This window comes from Brienomyrus brachyistius, unplaced genomic scaffold (genome assembly GCF_023856365.1).
Source record: "Brienomyrus brachyistius isolate T26 unplaced genomic scaffold, BBRACH_0.4 scaffold53, whole genome shotgun sequence".
Classification (NCBI taxonomy): Eukaryota; Metazoa; Chordata; class Actinopteri; order Osteoglossiformes; family Mormyridae; genus Brienomyrus; species Brienomyrus brachyistius.
In genome coordinates, this window is record NW_026042328.1 from 296,180 (window position 1) to 321,831 (window position 25,652).

The 25,652-nt window shown below is 43.2% G+C and overlaps 2 protein-coding genes across 11 annotated transcripts in view; both read right to left on the minus strand.

The window, feature by feature from the left end:
* Positions 1-7,301, minus strand: part of ankrd12 (ankyrin repeat domain 12) — a 35,292-nt gene extending 27,991 nt beyond the window's left edge. For all 10 annotated transcript variants that reach the window (XM_049000770.1, XM_049000769.1, XM_049000764.1 and 7 more), the window contains exon 1: positions 7,109-7,301. The gene's annotated coding sequence lies outside the window, so the exon portion shown is untranslated. The remainder of the gene's footprint in view (positions 1-7,108) is intronic.
* An 8,944-nt stretch (positions 7,302-16,245) lies between these two features.
* Positions 16,246-25,418, minus strand: ndufv2 (NADH:ubiquinone oxidoreductase core subunit V2). Its single transcript, XM_049000791.1, has 8 exons — positions 25,261-25,418; positions 24,383-24,448; positions 23,433-23,495; positions 22,873-22,989; positions 20,596-20,764; positions 20,016-20,125; positions 18,430-18,506; positions 16,246-16,425 (listed from the first exon to the last, which is right to left on the minus strand). The coding sequence occupies exons 1-8, from the start codon at positions 25,300-25,302 to the stop codon at positions 16,332-16,334; spliced, it is 738 nt and encodes a 245-aa protein (XP_048856748.1). The 5' UTR covers positions 25,303-25,418; the 3' UTR covers positions 16,246-16,331.
* Between the last annotated feature and the right edge of the window lie 234 nt (positions 25,419-25,652).

The window sequence follows — 25,652 nt, forward strand, 5'->3', positions numbered from 1 at the left end:
AGGGGTTAGAGCCGTCTAACACACAAGGGCCAGAAGGGGCGAGAGCCGTCTAAAACACAAGGGCCAGAAGGGGCGAGAGCCGTCTAAAACACAAGGGCCAGAAGGGGCGAGAGCCGTCTAAAACACAAGGGCCAGAAGGGGCGAGAGCCGTCTAAAACACAAGGGCCAGAAGGGGCGAGAGCCGTCTAAAACACAAGGGCCAGAAGGGGCGAGAGCCGTCTAAAACACAAGGGCCAGAAGGGGCGAGAGCCGTCTAAAACACAAGGGCCAGAAGGGGCGAGAGCCGTCTAAAACACAAGGGCCAGAAGGGGCGAGAGCCGTCTAAAACACAAGGGCCAGAAGGGGCGAGAGCCGTCTAAAACACAAGGGCCAGAAAGGGCGAGAGCCGTCTAAAACACAAGGGCCAGAAGGGGCGAGAGCCGTCTAAAACACAAGGGCCAGAAGGGGCGAGAGCCGTCTAAAACACAAGGGCCAGAAGGGGCGAGAGCCGTCTAACACACAAGGGCCAGAAGGGGTTAGAGCCGTCTAACACACAAGGGCCAGAAGGGGTTAGAGCCGTCTAACACACAAGGGCCAGAAGGGGTTAGAGCCGTCTAACACACAAGGGCCAGAAGGGGCGAGAGCCGTCTAAAACACAAGGGCCAGAAGGGGCGAGAGCCGTCTAAAACACAAGGGCCAGAAGGGGCGAGAGCCGTCTAAAACACAAGGGCCAGAAGGGGCGAGAGCCGTCTAAAACACAAGGGCCAGAAGGGGCGAGAGCCGTCTAACACACAAGGGCCAGAAGGGGCGAGAGCCGTCTAACACACAAGGGCCAGAAGGGGCGAGAGCCGTCTAACACACAAGGGCCAGAAGGGGCGAGAGCCGTCTAACACACAAGGGCCAGAAGGGGTTAGAGATTAGAGCCGTCTAACACACAAGGGCCAGAAGGGGTTAGAGATTAGAGCCGTCTAACACACAAGGGTAGTAACAAACGACAGTGACAAACGACGCAACCACAACGCTAACATGAAGGTATACTCAGAAGCAAATATTAGTAATAAAAAAACAATATGTATCTGTTAGAATATCAATAATTAAGTACTTGTAACACAGTTATAATGTGGGCAGTGGTGGCTTAATGGATAGGTAAGCGCACTTGTAATTGAAAGATTGCAGGTTCAAATCCCCGACCAGCAAGGCACCACTGAAGTACCCTAAGCAAGGTACCACTCCCAAGCACTGCTCCAGCTGCCCCCTGCTATGTTACATTGTCACATATGGATTAAATGCAGAGAACACATTTTGTTATTGCACTGTGTGCTGTGGTGTGTCAACAATGACAACTAATCACTAAATCTATAATCAGCAGTTTGAGAGCATTTTGATTTCCCAGTAAAATACACCAACACCAGACAGAGCAGCGGATAAGACCAAGTCTGTCGGCTGTGTTACTAGAAACACACTGGATGTGCCAACTTGCTCGAGACGATCATCCAAGTGTGTGTGTGACTGAAGCAAGGCAGAAACTGCCTCCAGGTTAGTCTCCCCATGGTTTCTAAGGCACTTGCACCATGAAATTTGGACCTGGCTAAAATAAAAAGACAACTACAGCTACAGGGGTGTTTATCGCCACAGATTCAATTCATTTTTATATAGATGCACGGATCATACTCAGTAGTAGAAAAACACGGGATTCAAAATAGGATATTTCATTATGTTATGATATGTTTTTGATTAATTTATTTAACATATTTATATTTACAATATGCAAATAAGCATCTGTTAGGTTTTGTAATAAAAATGGCGACAGATGCATTGCCTTTGGTTTAAAACTGTTCTTGTCTTTACATTTGCATATTTAATAACAAATTTCAAAACATATTCCATTTTCCCTGCTGTGCCGAAACTGTACCAAATATGAACTAATAGCTCAGAGTTGTTAAAATCTTATCTAGCTCTTATTTAAAGGAACCCAGGGTTTTAGCTTGCACTACTTGAACAGGAAGACTATTCCATACTCCAACTACACGCTGTGTAAACAAGTGTTTTCTCAAATTCAGTTTAAAATGTTCTCCTGCTAGTTTCCACCTATGGCCATGAGTTCTAGTATTTAAACTAATACTGAATTAGCCATTTGGCTGAACAGCATCCAGACCTGTTAGAATCTTATATACCTGGATCATGTCCCCCCTTAATCTTCTTACATTTGTCTACGTTAAAGTTCAGCTGCCAGGTGTCAGCCCAGCCGTTAATTAAATCAAGATCCCATTGTAGCCTCTGTGCTGCTAGTTCAGTATGTGCTACACCACCCACCTTTGTGTCGGCTGCAAATTTAACCAGTTTACTGTATGTATTGCTGTCAATATCCATCCATCCATTGGCCAAACCGCTTATCCTACTGGGTTGCGGGGGGTCCAGAGCCTATCCCGGAAGCAATGGGCACGAGGCAGGGAGCAACCCAGGATGGGGGGCCAGCCCATTGCAGGGCGCACACACACACCATTCACTCACACATGCACACCTATGGGCAATTTAGCAACTCCAATTAGCCTCAGCATGTTTTTGGACAGTGGGGGGAAACCGGAGTACCTGGAGGAAACCCCACAACGACATGGGGAGAACATGCAAACTCCACACACGTGACCCAGGCGGAGACTCGAACCCGGGTCCCAGAGGTGTGAGGCAACAGTGCTAACCACTGCACCACCATGCTGCGCCCGGTGTCAATATCATCAATGTAAATTAGGAACAATAGTAGTCCTAAAATTGAACCATGCGGTACCCCACTATGAATGCAGGCCCACTGTGCCTATAATAACTAACCATTGTTTCCTGTCTGTCAAATCCAATACTTGGCATAGGATAATGCTCATTAAATGAAATCTTATTTGCCTGGCCATATATGCAGGACATCTCATTTTAGCTGATGTGAAGGTCTTATCCCAAAGCTGGTTTCCCACAATACAAATTAAAATGGGATCCTTAAGATCTTCACCTTTGATCTCCCAATATGCCATAATTCTTTGAGATAAATAAACCAGCATCATTATTCATTATCAGTAATATTAAATTTAATTAATCCATTATGGTGTGACAATTACAATGCAGGTTCACCTGTATCATTTATGTTTAGACAGACAGGCTTGCACTCTTGGGAGACTAAATACAATTGTTTATGCTGGAAGGATCTTTTGAATTATTTGCAAGGTTCACCTGTTGCCTATTACATTGTTTTTTTCCCCACAACAACTCGAGTCGAGTTCATTGCCTCTGAAGGAAAAGGCAAGGGGAGGCGCAGACCTAGTATTTAGACAATAATCTCTCCGCGTTCCTTGGCTTCACCACTGAAAACACAAAAATAATGCAAGAGAACCACCCAATACTAGCTGCACAACGATGGCTAAAGCGTTTATTGTAAACTGTAAACTTCATGTGTGAACTGCCTGGTGTTCCTCTACACCAGGCAGCTGCTCCTGCAAGCCAGATCAAAACAAACAGTGAATACGGATCTCCCGGTCCTACTCTGTTTCTCATCAAGGGAGTAAAGTCAATCTCCACAAAACTTATTGGGCAACAGGTCGAGAGGGAATTGGCTCCCAAGCAGGCACTTTGACCTTGCGGGGTGAGTAGGGCAATACTAAATTTGACAGTTTCAGGGGTTTTCCCAGCAACACAATCTACTTATTTAGTTTCCATTTCAAAAAAAGGAAATCCACCGAGCATACTCTATCCAGAGCGAGAATGAGTAAATGTGTACTCTTTAATAACACTAACTTTGTGCTTTTTCTTTTACATGCCATGTACTTACATATTAGACATTATTATTGAATACCCTACTCAAATGACTTTCTGCCAAAAGAAGGGTTACCACAAAAAGATACACATATACAAACAAGTGAAGCACACATTACATCAGAAAAAATGTCCTTGAAAACAGAAAAGGCAAAATGAAAACTGAAAGACTGCACTAGATTGCATGGAAAGACTACTGAGGCCAAAGACTAACAGCTTAAACTGGAATTCGTTGCTTTTTGGTCCCTGTATGTCAGGCAAACCCTCAACAAGCTGCAGCCTAATGCGCTCATGCCACATTTTAAAACGAACTACAGGTAATTTATAAAAATGTAATGATGTCAGTTTATATAAACTACCAAGACTTATTTGGTACATATCATTCATTATTTAAACATTTTACTTGAATTCTTGGTTTGGCTTAATCATTGAAAGTGCATTAAGGGAAAATGTCTTGGATATGCAGCTGGGGGACAGAATGTGCAGGTGGTGGGCAAATAGCCCGTTCTCATATGTACATCCTACCTAACATTGTAAAAGAGCCCATGTACAACCAAAGTGTGTTATGTAAGAGGAGAACCTCTCAATGCACCGCTGGAGGCCGGGCTCCGATAACGCCGTAATCACCCTGACAGAGCCTGGCAGCTACACGCTCATATATCGTTATGCAGGGGACCAAGTCAGGTCAGAGATGCAGTCGATATCAAGTTCCAGATAGAGGACTGCAGCAAAAAAGAATGGAAATGGGTATGGGTGCAATCATCGTGAACATGGCTGGTCTCACCAGGAAACATCATGCAGAAGACTGCAATTTACATGTTGGAAGAAACCCTAGTTGACATGGGCACCACTGAGGCTTTCTGATCAGGTATGGCAGCGTGGTAAGCTTTGCAGATTCTGTGACCAAGGTCTATGACAAGGCAGCAGTACAGCCGTGGGGACATTCCACGTTATTTATACACACTGCTACCGCTGTCTAGCCCACATTCGTAAAAGTGGAAACTCTTTCTGGGTGCAACAGAGGCACACCATCACGTTAGCAATGAATGGCTAGGCCATCTTGTACTATTCAATCGCAATTACAATACAGCAGCATCAACAACCATTCCCCGAAATACCAAATAAATTAACTGCATATTTCACATTTTTAGGCGAGAATACAGACATTTAAAAAGATGCATTAAAATTCCAAACAAAACGTAAAGAGGCAGCCCTTAGATAACTGTCATAAACACAGCATGCGAAGATTAATTACTTTAATACGCTGTAATTTATGCAATTACCAAACATTTGCACAACTTTGAAAAGTGTTTTGATGTACCACTGCAAATTTCATTTGAACACTTTCTCTTATGATTATTATATTTGCAAATAACTGACTACAACTCTTAAAACATGTGAAAAGCAGCTTTGGCAACAATGACATATTAATACATACTAAACTACATGAGCAATAAATGCTAAGGCATCCTGTATAGCCTCCATGATGCACATATGAAGTGATTTTGGGTTGATTTTTCACATAGATGCTGAGATTTTCATTGCTGATGCTTTCTCCAGAGCAGTTCATACCCCCCCCCCCCATATTGTTCTCTGTGGTTAAACAGCAGTGAACTGCCTGGGCCTTAAACCAACAACCTTCAATGAATTTGTTCTTAACTGCCACACCACCTTCCCACTGTAACAGGCAGCAACTGTAATTAACATCACTAAGCCAGTGGGCATATTTTGTCACACTCCTCACAATACCAGAAAGATTTTGCTGCAAACATCTGAAGTAATGAACATACTGAAAGGAAAAAAAAAAGACAAAAATATTAAATTGTGTGTCACACCTAATAAAGATATTATTTTATTACCATTTTGGGAACTGAGTCTCATTGTAACTAAAGACAAATTGTTTTGAAATGGTCACAGGTTTACCAGCTAAACCAAACCCTGTCTCTATAAACAAGGGAACAAATTTAACATCTACAATACTCAGATATTGTGACATACACACACACATTATATTATATACATACATATATATATACATATACACACACACACACATACATACATACACACACACACACAAAATCCTATTGTGTAATAACCCAGGTCTGAGGGTATTAAGGCAATATCATTTTAAAAGTAAAAAAAAAATTTACAACCACCTCAATTTCAATGGCCACGATCAGAGAATAAAACACGGGGCCTCTTTTTATTAATGCCGATCCAGTGTTTCATCTACAACTTAATTCACGTACATATTTTAAATGCTACACACGATGTAATAATCCACAGATTTTTTTATTTACATGAAATTAATAACATTACAGTTTAAAATGATTCTGTCGTCGTATTACTGGTAAAGGTAAACTCGCAGTTGTCAAATAATACATGCTTACTAGGCTAATACCAGCTAAGTATTCTTTGCAAGTAGACCGTAATAATACATTTTACATGAACGCGAAATACGTTGGAAATGAGAAAAAAATCCCCGTAAAAGCAGAGTGTTTAAAGTCCCCTAGGTTAGGCGTATAAGGGGAGGTAATGACAGCGCTTCGAAGGGTGCTTTGTGCAAACACTTCATACCTCTTTTTATATTTCAAACTCGAGTTACAGGGAGCCGATGCAGCATTTTAGGGGGTTGTTTTAGGCATACACGGCCGACAACGTTACCGGGAGCGTTCCCGGTAAACGACGTAGGAGCGCCTCAGCGTATTTGCCGAACAAAAGGATGGCGACACCGAGGACTGGGTCCGGGCGAAGCCGAAGACGGCGTTGTTTGGGTGAAGCCGCACGGCAACACGCCCCCAGCGTGCTCACCCGGGAGCAGCCCTTTCTGTTGAACGGAGCTGTGCGCCATGCAAAATAACCACAATCTCCCAAAGGCAGCGTCCTCACTAAGGTGACTGAAAAGCCGAGAATTTCCGCTACGACTCATGCACCAAATGACTATTACTGAGCGCATACGAAACAAAGGTCTGCTGGCAGACGCAGACTGCCCAATGTCGAACGAAACGTCGAGACAATAGTCCGCAAACCGGGGAAGCAGCGCTCGGCGCTGCGCGACGGTTGGGCACCGCACGGCCGTTCCTGATCTGCTCCCCTTTCGATTGTCAGAGCTTAGGCTCAACCATCTCTGTCCTCGCCTAGAGATTTCTTGCAGCCGCTTCACTGGTATCGGTATATCAACTATAAAATATTGGCGTCTGAAGCGCACAGGCGGCCGCGAAGCTTCGGGAAGCCCGCCGCAGAGGAGCACGGTCGTCAGGCTGCGAACAGCTACCGAGCCTCGGCTGTTTTTTTATCGATATGGGAGGACAGTGGAAACACACACGAAGCTTACCTCAGCAGCGCCTTCCAGGTCTTCGCGTATTCATTCGGACAATTTCATACAAACGGGAGTCACGATATCGAAACCATACAAATGTATTTCAAATATTAAGCATTTAAATGAAAAAATGAGCTATCTCGGGTCCACGTCCAGCCTGTCGCTGGTTTGAAAACATTCCCCTTTCGTCAGCCGTATCTACGGGAAAAGCCTAGCGAAGCACGCGAGCATCACGCTCATTGGTGGAAGCGCAGTCACGTGGCCCCCTCACCCAAGGCCTCATCCGGCCCTAGGAAGGCTGCATTCATTGGCTGTGCCCGCGTATGGACCGTACCCGCCTCCTGCTCGACGGGACGGTACTGTACAGAAAAAAGAAAATACATATATTATGTGTATGTAATGCGACGTGTCTGAGGGAAATCGCATGCTGAGATATGCGTTACGCTCGTAAAGCGTAGAAATCACTGCACTAGAAAGTCGCATGAGAGAGGGTGAGGTGAAGCTAGGCTTTTGACGTCATTCTTTCCGCTTTCTCCTTTGTAGCAACTGGAAGGTTCTCGAACATGTCGCGAAAGAAAATGCTGACAGTGTTTTAAATTTTATTTCATTTTTCTATATAAAGGGAAAATATTCTCAATATTTGCTAGTTTATGTAAGTGGTACTTATGAATTTTATGTTTGTGTTCACGTTTATCTGTGATGGCGCAGTGATATTTACGATGTAGGGGTAGTGCGCATGCGTAGCAGTGAGTGTTTTGTTGTTCAAGCGTGAGTCACAGGATGAAATCAGTGTGGGGGAAGGGTGATGATCATATACAAAATAGGAACTGGATGGAGGTAATGATCTGAAATGACCAGGATGGCTGGCGACAGGTGCTTGAAAGAAAGTATGTATGAGCAACACAGTCGGAGCTGTGATCTTTGAAGCGTCACGAATGATTACTGTCTGCTTCAGATGCTGCAAGTGACATGTCTGACAGTGGCGGTGCTCTTTGCGGCGCGAAGCACATGCTTACCAGTTCAAATTGAGGGAAACATATGTTTAGAATATCTTATATGGCTCCATATTGCAATCAGCCAACACCTTAAAACCCCTGACTGGTCAAGTAAATAGCATTGATTATCTTGTTACAATTGCACGACAAGAGTGTCATTATATATTAGACACGTGAACAGTAAGTTCTTGAATGTGATGTGTTGGAAACAGTGAAAACAGGCAAGAATACAGATCTGAGCGCCCCTGACAAGGGTCAAACTGTTATGGCTAGATGACTGGGTCAGAGCATCTTCAAAATGGCAGGTCTTGTGGGGTGCGTTCAGTATGCAGTAGTCTGTACCTATCAAAGGTGGTCCAAGAAAGGCCAACCGGTGAACTGGCGATAAGGTCATAGGCACCCAAGGATCACTGATGCATGTGGGGACTGAAGGCTAGCCCGTCCTGGTGTGATCCCACAGGAGAGCTACTGTAGCACAAATTGGTGAAAAAGTTAATGCTCATTATGATATAACAGTGTCAGAACACACAGAGCATCCCAGCTTACTGTGTATGGGGCTGCGTAGGTGCAGACCAGTCAGAGTGCCCATGTTGACCCCTGTCCATTGCCAAAAGCACCTGCAATTGCCACATGAACATCAGAACCAGACCATGGAGAACTGAAAGAAGGTGGCCAGGTTGGATGAGTCACATTTTCTGTTACATCATGTGGATGGCCAGGTTTGTGTGTCATTTACCTGGGGAAGAGATCACAGGATGCACTAGAAAAAAAACAGAATGCTAGTTAACACAGCTAAATACATAGACCCTGATGTCAAACCATTGCTGTATGCTAAGGGTATCTGAGCCAAAAATTGCTTTCATTAGTTGTTTGTGCTTGCACCCATACTAGGGTGTGCTAAAGGTATGCTGTTGTGATATATAACCCTACTTGCACACTAAGATGAAACTGTCCTCTGTTCCCCTATCATTCCTAACCTTGACATAGTAAGACAGGGAGTACCACTTAGTTTTAAAGTTAGGTCCAGGTGAACCAACTCAAGATAGAATGTGCTGCAAAGTTCTAGATAATAGTATTTCTGAATTATGCTATAATCTAACTAATCCTGATGGCTCTTGATCATTTGTTGATCTGTGATCACTGCCACAACACATGTTGTGTGCCATGGTGTGTGTGTGTGTGTGTGCGCCATGTTCAAACAGTGTGGGGGAGAGAGATGGTATGCAGAGCTGAATTACTGTAGTTTCTCAAGTACAAATTAAAAATATTCTCTTCATATAACAACCAGTTCTCCAGCTGAAATTTCTGTGACCATTTGGGGCCATGTTCGGGATCACTAAGCTGCTGGAGCAGGTCGAGACTCCATGCCATCACGCGGTTGGTCTTTGGACCAAGAGATGAACCTCAGGACAACATAATCAAATTCCACAGGAAGCCTCTGTGGAGATTCCTGTCCCTGGTCTTGTCACACTGTAAGCGATTCCCACAAATTATAGTTTAAGGGAACCAGAAGGCTAGTTTTAGTGAAGAGAATATGAATGTAAATGTAATGATAATATGTTATCCTAAAATTACTAGAGAAAATGTTTACCAGAGCCCTGCAATGGGCTGGCCCCCCATCCTGGGTTGTTCCCTGCCTCGTGCCCCTTGCTTCCGGGATAGGCTCCAGACCCCCCGTGACCCAGTAGGATAAGCGATTTGGAAAATGGAGGGATGGATGTTTACCAGATTGATTCATAAATAACTTTAAAGCATGGCAGGGTTACTTGGACAGAGTATTGTGAATCTACGTTTTGTTTTTATCCAAATCCTTTTGAAAACAGAACCAAAAACTCAGTGTGCACACGTGGCAATATATGTAATAATTCATGGCCATGTTTTGTGGAAGTTCAGGCCTATACTTGGAGATTCCATTGCCTGGCAACTTAGATACCAAAGGGTAAAAATTAAATTAGAAGCAAAATTGTGTTGTGTACCATAGTAAAAGGAGGATTCGAGTTCCCCTGTCAGTGGCAAGAATATCAGGGGTCACCGTCCAGAAAATTCTGGGGGTTCGAATTCCTCAAAAGAATATTGGGTTAGAACCCTCTACTGAAAACATGGGTTAACATCTTGCGGGCCTGTTGATACTATTAAATAAAATGAGTGAGCACATTAGGGCTGCTGCGATTAGTTGATGACGTCAACACTTAAAATGCGTCAACATTAATATTTGAAATTGGCACATTGTTTGAAAATTATTTTAATGAAATTTGAAATTTATTTTATTCATTTATTTTAATGAATTATTTTAATGAAAGTTTTGTTTTTTTGATTTCTAATTCACAAATGTTTTTCTTCAATATCACTACATAATTATGGGCATAGTTAAAATTATTACAAAAGATTATACACAAGTAATAATGACAAATCACAGCAGCACTAGCACTGTGCATGAGCTCCTGAAGAGAAAACACACAGGCACTAGAAAAGGCAAAACCACCGTAAATGTTATCTATTCATGTTTATTAAATGACCATTAGAATGGAGAGCTTATTCATTTATTTTGTCCTTGTAGCTTCTAAATACAGTCATTAAAGGAGTAAACTTGTCTGCCTGCTACATTAGAATTTCCATTGAATTAGTGTTTGAGAAAAATGTTTAGGCTGGAATCTGGGCTTATTCTACGTTGATTAGTGGTGCCGGTGTGTGTGTGTTTGTGCGCATTGGGCTTGTTCGGACGAGTGTTATTATCGTAAACTAAAACTGAAATGAAAAGTCACTAAATAAAAAAAAAATTCATGAACTGAAAAGAAAATGAAAACTATATTAACAAAAAAAACCGTGTCGGACTTTAAACTGAGTTATCCCTTTCTTCACTGTGACTTCAGTCCTTATCGCTTCCGTAGTATAACAGTATCATGGTGCGTTCCACTAACTAATTTATTAAGTACAAGAATATGCAAAATTTATACAGATTACTAACTTATGGGCATCACAATACACTTCTCATTAATATTTTAGGTGTACTGCTAATCTGCCTAATATATTGTGGGCATAAGTAATGCCATCCATTTTCCAAACCGCTTATTCTACTGGGTCGCGGGGGATCCAGAGCCTATCCCCCTATCCCCACGACGACATGGGGAGAACATGCAAATTCCACACAGGTAACCCAGGCGGAGACTCAAACCCGGGTCCCAGAGGTGTGAGGCAACAGTGCTAACCACTGCACCACAATGCCACCCCCGGCGTAAGTAAAGCTATGTTAAAAATCCGGTGTCCATTATCTGAAGCCCTGCAATGACACACAATTTGTTGTTTTCAAAATTAAATTAACTTAAATGGAGGAAAAGTAATCAGTTAGATTAAATTATCAGTAAAATAGTCCTTAGCAGCAGCCCTAGAATACATATATAGTCATACTATTGAATCATGCAGGTTAGGCATCTTTTTGTGTGGGTTTGGAATCTGTTCGACTGGGCAAAACAAGTCGAGTTCATTCAAAAGTAAGAAAACTGGTGCTGCAAAGTGTTAGAATGTCTTAATCCACAAGGGGGAGCCAGTGTTCTGGTCAACCAGCCCTGGAAGATGAAACAGTTGTATGACGTTGCCATATCCAGTGGCATATGAAGTGACCTGCCAGATCCAAGACAGAAAAGACCTTACTAGGAAGCAGCCCTTCAGAGACTGGTCCTTCAATATAAACCCACTGCAGCAGAATTAAACCAGCTTTATAATAAAACCCTGAAGCTCAGCTATTTTGACGTTAAATGGGGACTTTGACTCAACGTCACCTTACTCGGCTGCGCCAGACAGCCAGTACTAAGCAGAGCCACAGGAGATCAGTGAGAAAATTTCAGAGAAATACCCCACACATGGACTGGTTCAAAGAGAGCCAGATTAAATAGGAACCTGGTGAATCCTGTTAGCACTACACCAAGCGAATGATGACAGCATACACCAACTACAGTGGGATGGAACCTCCAGCACACCATGACTGAGATTCTCCCTGGGAGTAACAGCTTGTGTGGCTGCTGGAGGACAGGCTGCAACCAGACACCAGGACCAAGACTCAGAGCATGGCTAACAGGTCCTGCATCACATGCAGCCTTTGGAAAAGACCTGAAAATAACAGGGCCCAGAAGGGAAGGGAGAAGGAACAAGATGAGGAGAAGCTTATCATGGCTCAGTTGTTCCAGTTTCAAGCCCCAAGAGGTCGTGGCAGGGGAAGAGGAGGTCACATGGGCAGAGAATGAAGCAGAAGAGGAGAGAGGAAGCCCAGGCACAGGATAGGGCAGGGGACATGAAGAAGCAGGGGGAGAGGAGGCAAGGCTGAGGATGAACTGGCAGGTGTGAGGAAGCTAGGCAGAGGATGAACTGGCAGGTGAGAGGAAGCTAGGCAGTGGATGAGGCAGGGGGAGAGGAGACCCAGGCAGAGGATGAGCCAGGTGGAGAGGAGGGCCAGGCAAAGGATGAGGCAGGAGGCCCAGGCAGAGGATGAGCTGAGGGGAGAGAAGGCCCAGGCAGAGGATGAGCTAACGGCAGAGGATGAGGCAGGTGAGAGGAGGCCTAGACAGACGGAACAGCCAGCAGGATGGGTGCTTCTTTTGCAGTGCCCAAGACTACTGGGCACGCAACAATCCACAGAGGTGTTGGGAGCCCTGGCTAAACTATGCTGATGACTACTGGGATCAAGTCGACAGAGCAGCTGACATCACCGTGATTCAGCCTCCTCTCAGGAGGCCCTGTACAGACCCAAAGGACAGTTTGCAGTGATTGCTCCTCCCCAGAAGCTGGCCCACCTGATTTTAGAAATAAATAATGAACCTCTCTCATTTCTAGTAGACATTGGAGCTGCTCATCCCCTACTCTGCGCAGACCCCAGAAATCATCCGTCAGGTAAAACTGTCATAGCCATTGGTATATTTGGAGCTTCAACTCACAACCAGTTATCAAACCACTTCACCTGAACAAAACTAGAAGTTGGAGTATTTGCTTATCTATTTTTGGTGTCAGCCTCCTGTCCAGTAAACCTGGCAGAGTTATACTTGCTATGTAAACTACTCCTGACCCACTGATGGAGTAAAAAACACTGAAGTTTGCTTTGGAGTGATGGAAGAGGACCAGGGATGTGTGTGCCCCCAGTGAACTGCATTCTACAAACTGTCTAAGCTGGGGAGCCCCAGACAGAGCCTCTGAAGAACACTGGTGGAGGTTTAAGGGATACAGATTGAAGCTGAGTGGGATGTGAATGTGTTGCCACAATGGTAAGGTTAACATTCAAGTAGTGGGTTTGTTGTCATTTCAGGCATATTCACAGTGTAAAATGAAACGAAACATTGTTTTGCACCATGGTGGTGGAGGAACAAAGAACAGAAACAAAACAAGACTACAGAAATGAAGACAGAACAAAATTATACAGAGTATAAGGAGAGAAAAAAGTGTGCAAAATAAACACGAACAACACATCAATATTACATGACAAGATATACATATGCAGCCACTTCAATTTTCCCCTCCCAGCCGGCTGCCTGCCGGCTGCCTGCCGGTTGCCAGCCAACTGTCAGCCGGCTGCCTGCCGGTTGCCAGCCAACTGTCAGCCGGCTGCCTGCCGGTTGCCAGCCAACTGTCAGCCGGCTGCCTGCCGGTTGCCAGCCAACTGTCAGCCGGCTGCCTGCCGGTTGCCTGCCAAAAGCCAGCCGGCTGCCTGCCGGTTGCCTGCCAAAAGCCAGCCGCCTGCCTGCCGGTTGCCTGCCAAAAGCCAGCCGCCTGCCTGCCGGTTGCCTGCCAAAAGCCAGGCGCCTGCCTGCCGGTTGCCTGCCAAAAGCCAGCCGCCTGCCTGCCGGTTGCCTGCCAAAAGCCAGCCGCCTGCCTGCCGGTTGCCTGCCAAAAGCCAGCCAAAGGGAGTAACCCCCCTCCTTACAGGAGTACTGTACAGTGCAGTTTTCAAAAGCAGTAACAGTACTAGTTTGAATGAATACAGTATTGTGACAGATTCTTGCAAAAAATGCAAGGTTGAGGTAGAAAGTCAGGATAGAAATCAGAGCACAGGAGTTACATCTCAGTCTGCAAAGTTTCCAAGTGAGAATGGAGAGATGAAGGACAGTTTGTCAAAGCCAGATACTCCCTGGGTAACTGGACCGTTGACCCCATTATTGGGATAAAATTGAATCCCAATGCAGGAGGCTTACAGTGGTATCCCTTCTCCTGCCTGCCTCAAACCACCCAGGCAGTATATCTAACAGGAGGACAAACACATGTATTCCTTCCTAGCATCCCAGAAGCAGTCGATTTGGAGCATCAAGCCCTACACGGGGGTGCCAGATCATTTGTGGACTAAACAAGAGTATGATGTGGGACTATGTCACCCCACTGTGCATCACTCCGAAGAGCCAGTACAGGTCCCAAAGACTGAGACATCCACGCCGACCTGATACAGAGGAAGGAACTGAGCCAGTCATAAAACAATTGTTAGATGCAGGAATTCTTACCTCATGTGCTAACTCTCCTTGCAATACTCTAATATTCCCAGTAAAAATGGGTGGCAGAAAAACCCAGAGACCAGTCCAAGATCTGCACGCTGTAAATGAGGCCGTTTATGTTCAAGCTCCAGTGGTGCCTAACTCCAGTACCATTTTTGCTTCAATACCCGATTATTTTCGGTGGTTTTCAGTTAACTGCTTTTTTTTAGTATTGGTATTTGGTTTGCATACACCTTCAGTGGAAAAAGTAAACCTGGACTGGAATGCTGCAGGGCTATAGTGAAGCACCTGCTGTGTTTTCAGCTGCCCTACAGGAACATCTAGCATCATTGGTGCTGCCATCAGAGATACGTCTCGATTCGTACAAGTTTTAGCAGATCTGTTTTGTTTTGTCATATTCTGAGTTTTAGGTAGAGTTGTGGTTAGATTTTTCGACCAACCAGTTCGAGGTCCGCATTGGTAGAGTTGAACATGTCTCAATTAATACAAGTTTTAGCAGGAACGGTCGAGCTGTAAGATTTCGATTAAACAAAATTAGACAGACCCGGTCAATGTCTATAGTCGAGTTAAGAGGCGTTAGAGTTCCAAGGTTCTGATGTATTTGTATGTCCATATGTTTGTAATATGGTAGCTGATCATGAGAAAGACCTTGGTGTGTATGTTGATGCTTCCATGTCCCATTCTCGCCAGTGTGGGGAAGCAATAAAAAAGGCCAATAGGATGTTGGGGTATATTTCCAGGTGTGTGGAGTTTAAGTCCAGGGAGGTAATGCTAAGATTATACAATTCCTTGGTGAGACCTCACCTAGAATATTGTGTGCAGGTTTGGTCACCATATCTTAAAAAGGACATTGTGGCCTTAGAAAAGGTGCAGCGTAGGGCCACAAAAATGATTCCTGGTCTTAGAGGAATGTCATACGAGGAACGATTACTTGAGCTAAATCTGTTCAGTTTCAAGCAAAGGAGACTGAGGGGGGACATGATCCAGGTATATAAGATTCTAACAGGTTTGGATGCTGTTCAACCAAATAGTTACTTCAGCATTAGTTTAAATACACAAACTCGTGGCCATAGGTGGAAATTAGCGGGAGAACATTTCAAGCTGGATTTAAGGAAGCACTTCTTTACACAGCGTGTAGTCAGAGTATGGAATAGCCTTCCTGATAATGTAGTGCAAGCTGAATCCTTGGATTCCTTTAAATCAGAGCTAGATAAGATTTTAACGACTGAGCTATTAGTTTAGTTCTCCCCAAGCGAGCTTGATGGGCCGAATGGCCTCCTCTCGTTTGTATAGTTCTTATGTTCTTATGTTCTTTTAATGGATACTATTGTCATAATACGCCATGCCGTGTTACCACTAAAACTGTCAGCAAATAAGGAACTTGTTTGGCTGGTGAATTCAAGCGTTCTTTTGGAATGTGATGCATTTGGAAGGATGCAGCAAATCATTTAGAAACCAGTTACTGTCAGGATAAAAGCAGCCTACATGCTACTGCAAAATACATTTACAGCGAATAGTAAATAGTATCCTTTGGTAACACAACTCTTCAGAACATTTGTTTTTGTGGTCTGAATGCTGTTCATTTTCTCACCAAGGTCTGAATCGCAGATAGTTACTTCAGTACAAGTCAAAATGTATTAGACATAACAAGATATCAGTGACTGAACACTGAAAACACAGATGAACAATTAACTGAATTAACTGGAGAATTTATTTACACACCATTTGATTTCTGCTCCTGAGAACATCATTTAAGTTAATAGGGGGAATAGATCTTAATTACAGATCAGCTCTCACTCCGAATCCAGGCCCAGGGGGAGGTCCGGTTAGAGAGGTCAGGCCTCCAGCTGGTTCACAAGAAAAACGACCACCCCTTAAAAAGGAAAAAAGTACAGTTATACTGATTAGTAACATAACATTCTTACCTTACAACTAAGCACTAAATATGTAACTTTTTTTTTTTTTTTTTACAGAAGACACAACAAAAAGGGGGCATATCCAAAACTTCAGATTTAGCCTGATTTGGTAAAGTTAAAGGTGCCACAGAATGAAAACCTGAATAAGGAGAGTTCAGTATATAGAACTTGCATACCCTGAACCTCAAACACTTATTCCCATTCAGGTAAAAATCCTGCATATGTAGGTGGTAAAACAGGCCAATAAAAAAATCCTAGGCCATTACGTAACAGTCTTATCTACACCCTCAAACTTAACAGACACCAACCCACTTTCACGTGCAATGGGCCTATACAACCAGCAGCATAGATTTATTCTCTCGAGGGGGTGCGTGCAGTTTCCGCAAGTACACCAGACAAAGAAAAAAATATATATATTAGGGTGTAACAGTATGCAAAAATCATAGTTTTTCGCAAAAATCAGTTTTGAAGTCACGGTTCAGTACATTTTAAGTACAGCTGGGGTAAAAGAAAAAAACATGTATATGTGTGTCTTTTTCTTTATTAAACAGTGGTTTACTGAACAAAGTATGATCGTCTTAAATAAAGATTCTCTGTCCATACTGCTGCAACCTACTAATAAGAAAATAAAAAATAAGTAAAAGTACATCAAAATAATCTGTCAAGTAAATAAGAATAAAATATCCATTAAGGTGCACATTTAGAAAATTAACTGTACCTGATCTGTACTGTATTCTCATTAGTAACGTTCAGCTTCATATTTGAACTGTGCAACAAAGTACCGTCTCAAAAATGCAGGTTAGCAGGGAGTATAAAACAACATTAAAGTCTGTGATAGCGACTATCAAGAGGCTTCTGTACTTCACATAGCCTAGTTTGATAGCTAAACAAATATATAAACTGGTACTGAATAATAATAATAATAATAATAATAATATTGAAAGCATATGTGCAAATTCACCACAAATACATTTACAAGCTACTCTGCTTGTTCTCTGGAGTTCTTGAAAAAACCTGCATGATGAAGCTAGCAGCATAAAATCATTGCAAAATGAATGAATGTCACATTTATATAATACTTTTCAAGACACCCAAAGCACTTTATAGAACCAATGGGACCCACTTCAACCTCCGCCACCATGTAGCACCCGGCTAATTGACGCGACGGCCATTCTGCACCAGTATACTCATTGCACAGTAGCCAAGGTGAAGACGGGGCAGGGGAGAATTCACAAGTTAGATATAAGGGATGATTAGGAGGCCAGATTTGATAGGGCCACAGTGGGCAATTTTAGCCAGGACATCAGGGTACCACCCCTACTTTCGAAAGATGCCCAGGAGTCTTTTATGACCTTGGAAAGTCAGGACCTCAGTTTTATGTTTGATCTGATTTTTACAGCATGGTGTCCCCGTCACTGCAGTGGGCCATTGGGATCCACCCAGACCACAGGATGGGCTAACCTGTTAGCCACAGTGTCCCCGTCACTGCAGTGGACCATTGGGATCCACACAGACCACAGGATGGGCTAACCTGTTGGCCACATCAGTACCTCTTCCAGCAGCAGCCCTGTCGTTATGAGCCTGTCTGTCGTTATGAGGCACATGACTGTACAGATGTTGGTTCTATCATCACAGTGCCTCACTGTAAGTCAGTCAGAGCAGAGCCCATCAATACATTAATGAGCCCACCAAAAAACGTAAAATTCCTGTTTCATTCTAGGGCCAAATAATATGGTTGTAAATAGGCTTGTAAAACCATTTTTACAACCCAATGAAATTCCCTTGCACAGACACCAGAGTAAATACTGAAAAAATGCATTCTATAGCACCTTTAAAATACACAAATATAACCTATGCAAAATGCTGCATGTCAAGCAACTTAGAGATTGTGATACATGTAGCTTTTAAAAGTACATTTTCTTTATTATTTAAGTTAAAAAAAAAGGTCTCAACTGACGTACCTTGGGCCTGGTGGTGGGACTCTTCCAGCTTTCAGCTCATCAATGATCTGCTCGATGTCCTGGGGTTTGAGGTCCTCCTGAAAGAAAGTAAAGGCCTCAGCCAATCACTGACACATACTTGAATGGCTGCTTCAAAATCCAAAAGTCACTAAAGCATCATCTATCCAGTATCACCTATACATCATACCAGTTGAAGATAAAATACTGTCATTGAGACATTTACATTTCAGACAAAAAAAATGGGTCCACAGTTTATGAATAATAAATCTACCATTCACCACACCCTGGCACTGAGGGTTCTCAACGCATCTTTGCAAACACAAATATCGGCAGGGTTTCTTTGCAGCCTCTGTCAATTGTCATAAATCATCTGACTGATCTGGATGATTGAGCTGCCCTGTGGGACATCCTGAGACTTCGGGAGATCCCCCTGAAGTTGCTGGACCTCATGGCCGGCCTTTACACAGGTATTGTGAGCGCTGTGCAGAGTGGAGGGAGAACCTCTGCATTCTTCCAAGTTGATTCTGGGGTTCAGTAGGGGTGTGTTCTTACTTTGTTCAATGCTTGCATGGACTGGGTGTTGGGCAGGGTCATAGGGTCCAGTAGCTGTGGGGCATCTGTTAGTGAAGAAAGATTCACCGATCTTGACTTTGCTGATGATGCTGTCTTTGTAGCATCAACAGAGGCTTTCATTAGGGCTCTCGAGATGCTTAGCAAGGAGTCCGAATGTCTGGGATTGCAAGGGTCCTAGATAAAAACCAAGATCCAGGCCATCAGCAGTGTGTCTGCTCAGAGAATGGCGACCTTGTCCAGAGGTTCACTTACCTCAGCACTGACGTTCATGTGTCAAGTGACTCTTCCTATGAAGTCAGTAGGAATGGGACAGCAAGTGGGTCCATGAGGTTGCTGGTAAGGGGTATGTGGTGCTCCTGATATGTTTGTAGGACGATGAAGGAACAGGTCTTTAGAGTCCTGGTGCTCCCTATTTTGCTGTATGGCTGTGAGACATGGATGCTATCCAGTGAGCTGAGATGAAGACTGAACTCCTTCAGTACTGTGTCTCTTAGGAGAATCCTTGGGTACCACTGGTTTGACTGTGTCGAATGAGCGGTTGCTAGAGGAGTCCTGAATGAGGCGCATTATCCGCACTGTGAGGAAGCGTCAGTTACGGCACTACGGCCATGTGGCGCGTTTCACTGAGGGTGATCCGACTCACAGGATCCTCATTGCTGGAGTTCCGAATGAGGCACATTACCTGCATTGTGAGGGAGCCTCAGTTACAGCATTACGGCCATGTGGCACGTTTCCTTGAGGGTGATCCGGCTCCCAGGATGCTCACTGATGAGGACCCAAGCGGCTGGACCAGACCGAGGGGACACCCACATAACACCTGGCTGTGGCAGATAGATGGGCATTTCTGGAGGATCCCAGTTCCACTTGGGGTCGCAACCGGGATCCTAAGGTGTTTCGTCAAGTGGCCGCAGCAACGTCCTGCACTAGTGTATGCTCCCCAACCTGACTGGCCCCAACCCCATCCGGAAAAAAAAAGCTTTGTCTGCATTTAAGTGTGCTGGAACAATACTTACATAGTAGTTGTCATTGATCTGGACCATTGGGGCGTTGACACAAGCACCAAGACATTCTACCTCTATCAGTGTGAACATCTTATCTGGTGTGGTTTCCCCAACTTTAATGCCTGGAGAAGAAGCATGTGAGACATATGAACCCCTCATGTTCTTCCATCACAGGAACCAATAGCACCAATTCTTCATGAAAACAAAAATAAACAAACACTCCATTCATTACATTTCTACAGAGATAAGACTGAAAATAAGCTTTTAAAAAAAAAAAAAAAAACTATTTAAAACAAGAACGGATCAGGGACACAGATTTTATTATAAATTACACACACATATATATATATATATATTATATATATATATATATATATATATATATATATATATATTATAACATGTGCCTTGCACAGAGGAAAAGAATGATGTGACAGGTACTCGAAGCTCATAAAAACGTACGTTTTTAGCTTTGCACACTAACTTACAGGGAATCGTCTTGCACATCCCATGAGATTAAATAGCCCATTTTAAGGCTACCTATCTCTTAAGTAAGTTCAGCGTGGAGCATGGACAGCCATCGCTCTCTTACCAAGCTTGTTCTGGATGGCTTCGAGGATGCTGTCCGAGTTGCACAACATGCAAGGTGTTGTGGTGCAGACCTGGACATGATACTTCCCCACAGGCTTGCGCTGATACATGGTGTAGAATGTGGCGACCTCGTACACCCGCATGGGAGGGACCCCAAGCAGCTCAGCAACCTACAAGGTGTCGTCAGGCAGCACTCAGTTAGGTCATAAAAAGCCTTTTAAAATCTCATAAGAAAACTTACCAGTTACAACAACTACGGCTTTCCAGTATAGTGCCTCTGGGAAATATTAGTCGATGCAAAAATTGCAGATAAGCGGGGAAAGAAGAAATGTCTCTGCCATCATTGGGGTTAAAAATGACATTTCTGTGAATTAATGCTTCAGTGTCCCCCAGCAAAGTAAGACTGAGCAAATGCCTGTTATCCATGTGCTGGGTGGAAGGGAGACATTTCCCGCAGCAGACAGAAACCGCTTTTCATTGCCAATAACACCCTTTACCTGGAAACAGGGCACCGCTCTCTCAGAGGATGTAAACCTTCTTAGCCATAATTCAGCCATAAACCTCTCCTAATATCACCCCAGTATCTGCAGCCACCGTCCAATACACCCATATTTTTTGAGTAGAGCACCATCCTACCTTGTTTGGCTACTATCCATTCATTCATTCAAACCTTTATTACAGACTTGGCATCCAGATAAACGGCATCACACAAAATACATACATACGAAAATATGAATGACACAGATAGACACAATAGCTCTGAAATAACTTGAGTTATTCAACTGATCACGTTAATTGAGCTAGTGATGGAATTCAATGACTATATGAAATAGGTGGGCTGCCCCTGAGCAGAGGTTTGGGAAGCAAAGTGGGATTGGAATATCCAGCTATCCAACAACCTACACAGCAGTCACTTTCCAGAGAACAGAAGAGATTCTTATTTTTGTGTTAATGTTAATTTGCATATGTTCCAATGTAACAGTAAGACATGCCATAAATAAAGGTGGTGCAAGAGTTTTAACTACCCATATAACACTTTTAAAAGGCTCATAATTTTAATAGCTCTCCCACATGCAACCAGCCCGATATGAAAAAAATCATGAGACAAAAGAAAAATAGAATATTACAAAAGCAAAAATAACTACAGATGGTCTGTGGTAAGAGGCTAGCAAGATGCCATCTGATTTAAAAATGTATGCCTCCATGTTAGCACGTCTCCATCGCAGCCAGACACAGTACAGAATCTCCATGGCAAGGCTCCGTAATTACAAATCCGATGAAACATTACAATTAGGGCATACTATATATATTTTTGCCAAACTATTTGAAATTCATTTATCAGGGTCACACAGTTAGTGAATCAATTGGGGGTGAAGGGCCTTGCTCAAGGGCCTAACAGTGACATAACTATGCCAACTACGAACCTCCAATCACAGGCAGTGCCCTAACCTGGGAATCCATATGAAATAACTTGCCAACTGAGAACCTTCAACCACAGGCAGTGCCCTAACCTGGGAATCCATATGAAATAACTATGCCAACTGCGAACCTCCAACCACAGGCAGTGCCCTAACCTGGTAATCCATATGACATAACTATGCCAACTGAGAACCTCCAACCACAGGCAGTGCCCTAACCTGGTAATCCATATGACACAACTATGCCAACTGCAAACCTCCAGTCACAGGCAGTGCTCTAACCTGGTAATCCATATGACATAACTATGCCAAATATGAACCTCCAGTCACAGGCAGTGCCCTAACCTGATAATCCATATGACATAACTATGTCAACTGCAAACCTCCAGTCACAGGCAGTGCCCTAACCTGGGAATCCATATGAAATAGCTATGCCAACTGCGAACCTCCAATCACAGGCAGTGCCCTAACCTGGTAATCCATATGACATAACTATGCCAACTGCAAACCTCCAGTCACAGGCAGTGCCCTAACCTGGTAATCCATATGACATAACTATGCCAACTGCAAACCTCCAGTCACAGGCAGTGCCCTAACCTGGTAATCCATATGACATAACTATGTCAACTGCAAACCTCCAATCACAGGCAGTGCCCTAACCTGGTAATCCATATGACATAACTATGCCAACTGCGAACCTCCAATCACAGGCAGTGCCCTAACCTGGTAAACCATATGTATGCTGAAACTAACATTTGTTTTCTTAATTTATGTTTTTTTACCCCTGGGATCAATAATGTCTTAATCTTTTGCACAGAGATCCATCCTGTCAGAAAAGCCCCCTGAAACGCTTTGCATACCTTGTTCATGGCAGAAATGGGCAGCCAGCCATGCTGCCTCTGGGCCAAGTCTAGCACAGGGAGCGTAGCCGCGGCTTTGTGTCCTTCTGGGTACATCTTCACGATGGCGTCTATTCTCTGGAGGTGAGAGTGAGCATTTGGGATTGTATCTGTGGCCGAAATCTCAAAGATATCAAAATTTCCTCCAGCTTCATTATCCAAAACGTCCATTCCCACAATAACTACAGCAAGAATGATTAGACACTGGACATTTAAAAATAAGCATTTCACTCCGTAGCTCCAGGCTTCGAGTTTCCGCTATAGTTCCATGTGTGTGGAGTCTGCATGTTCTCCCTGTTTCTTCCAGGTACTCTGGTGTCCCCCCACGGTCCAAAAACAAGCATGCAACTGGGGTAACCAAGTTGCCCATAGGTTTGCATGTGTGAATGAATAGTGTATGAGTGACTGGTGCGTGAGTGAGCCCTGGGATGGGTTGGTGCCCCATCCTGGGCTTTCCCCTGCCTCACCCTCATAGCCTCCGGGGTAGGCACCAAAATAGTTCCGTGTTGAGAGAAACATACCTTGAGATTCTCCTCAGTGAATTCAAAGGGGGTGTCTGGGTTGTTTTCAGGAGTGTCCCTGTGCTGGAAAATAAATAAAATTTCAGTGTCAGCTATTCTGTCATGGAGGCATGCGTGGTTTGGAGGAATGTTTTACAGAATATGAACAGGAAATTATGATCTGAATTAGCCATTTTGTTTTTTACAAATTTAGCTATAAATCTACACAAGGATTCTCATCATACTATTGACATCTTAGAAATGTATTATGATATTGATCAGATTTCTGACAATTTTCCTAATGACAAAGCATTGCACACAGGATTCTAGACTGGAATTTCATGCAGTTGTGTGTGTCGTTTAATTTCAGCTAGAGTAGACACTGCCTCTTTGTAAATAGTACTTTATAACTGTATTACTTCATTCTTCTCCCCTCAAATACATGATCGCTTGGTATGTAATTGAACACATCTATGAGAAAATACATACCAAGCCTAGTTTGTACAGTATCTTTTTTAGGTTTTAGACTCGTAAATTCACTTTAAGTTCTTTATCATTTAATTTTTTAACAGCAGAATTATACAAACATATAAACACATGCACACACACAGACACACATATATATATATATATATATATATATATATATATATATATATATATATATATATATATAAATATATAAAATATTTGTATGTATATAAAAATTAATAATCTCAAAATGAATAATATTCACATACATAATTTCAAATGGTCAGTACACACTAATATGGTATATAAATTATTTAAACAAGACATAATAATGGTAAATGATCAGCACAGCTTAGCATCAGATGACAACAGCTAAGAAATATGTATTTGAATAAATATGAACCCTGTATAACTTGGCATAGGTAAATAAGGCTGAATAGCCTCAGCTTACAGGGTGCTGATGATCATATAACATGCATTGATGAAGGACTCTGGCTCACCACAAACAGAGCTCCCCCAGCTCCTCGGCGAACGGCTGACTGGTGCAGGCCTCGAATTTGCCTGCCCTGCAAAGAGGGATCAGTTCATTACCTACTGTGAACATGATGCTTTATATCAACCGAAATGATCAAGATACAGTGCAGAAAACATCATGTATCTCCATTTGCCACAATGCCATGTCAAAAAATAAATCTGGTACCATTAATGCCAAGAGGTGTGTGATGCATGATATTAGAGAAGTTATAGTCGATGATGTGCAGCATGTAAATTCGTGTAAAAATTGAAAAACAAAAGTGAGAAGAGGTATTCTGAACTGTGAAATCTCAGGTTGCTAGAGAGAGGACAATGCTGTTGCCTCACACCCCCTGGGCGAAGTTTGCATGCTCTTCCCAGGTTGTGAGGGTCTACTCTAAATTCTTCCACTATCCAAAGACATGCAGAGAGACAAAGTGGCATTTCTACATTATCCATAGTGCGTGTGTGTGACAGCATATGGATCAAAGCGTAGTACTCCAATACTGCACATACCCTTCAGTAATCAGACACAGTGGCTGCATTTGCTGTGCCGCGACTTGTTAAAAAAGCCGACTTGCCTGCAGAATATCTTAGCCACTACAAACCAGTTATTAAAAACGTTCTGGCTGATAAAAACCTACACCATGAGCCTCCATATGCTGGAATGACTTTCATTTTTGCTGTATTTATATGTTCGTTCAATATTTTCACACATGTCCAGTTTCATTTTTGTGCAGTGCCTTCCGTTCTGTTTGCCCTTGTCCTTAAGAATTTCACAGGCCACCATTCTTCATTAAACCAATCACAGACATTTAAATCGTTTAGAAGTCATTTCTGTCAAAACGGTAATATTAATACATACCGTATGAGAGACGGCAACCCGGACTGCAGAAGAAAGAAACATTTTTGCCAGAACGATTTGCTCTGCCGCCAGTTAGCTAGCTTTAGCCTGTACTGTATGCTAGCGGGGAATCGAAGTAACCCAGCATCGATTGAGAGAGTCTGGTCTACGTCACGTCTCAGGATTCGTATAATCGAGCACAGAGAACTGCCGAATGTTGGCCTTGAAGAAATCCAGAGACGACGGGACAGAAGTACACTTATAAGAATAAAACGCCGTCATCCGAATTGACCATCTTTTCAGTTTGCCTAATATTATTGTGTTTAGATACCGCACTGTGTTTAGTTTTGATATAGTTTAATTGAACAATAATAGCGCAAGACAATTTGTAGTTCCTCTATTTTTTTCTCTCC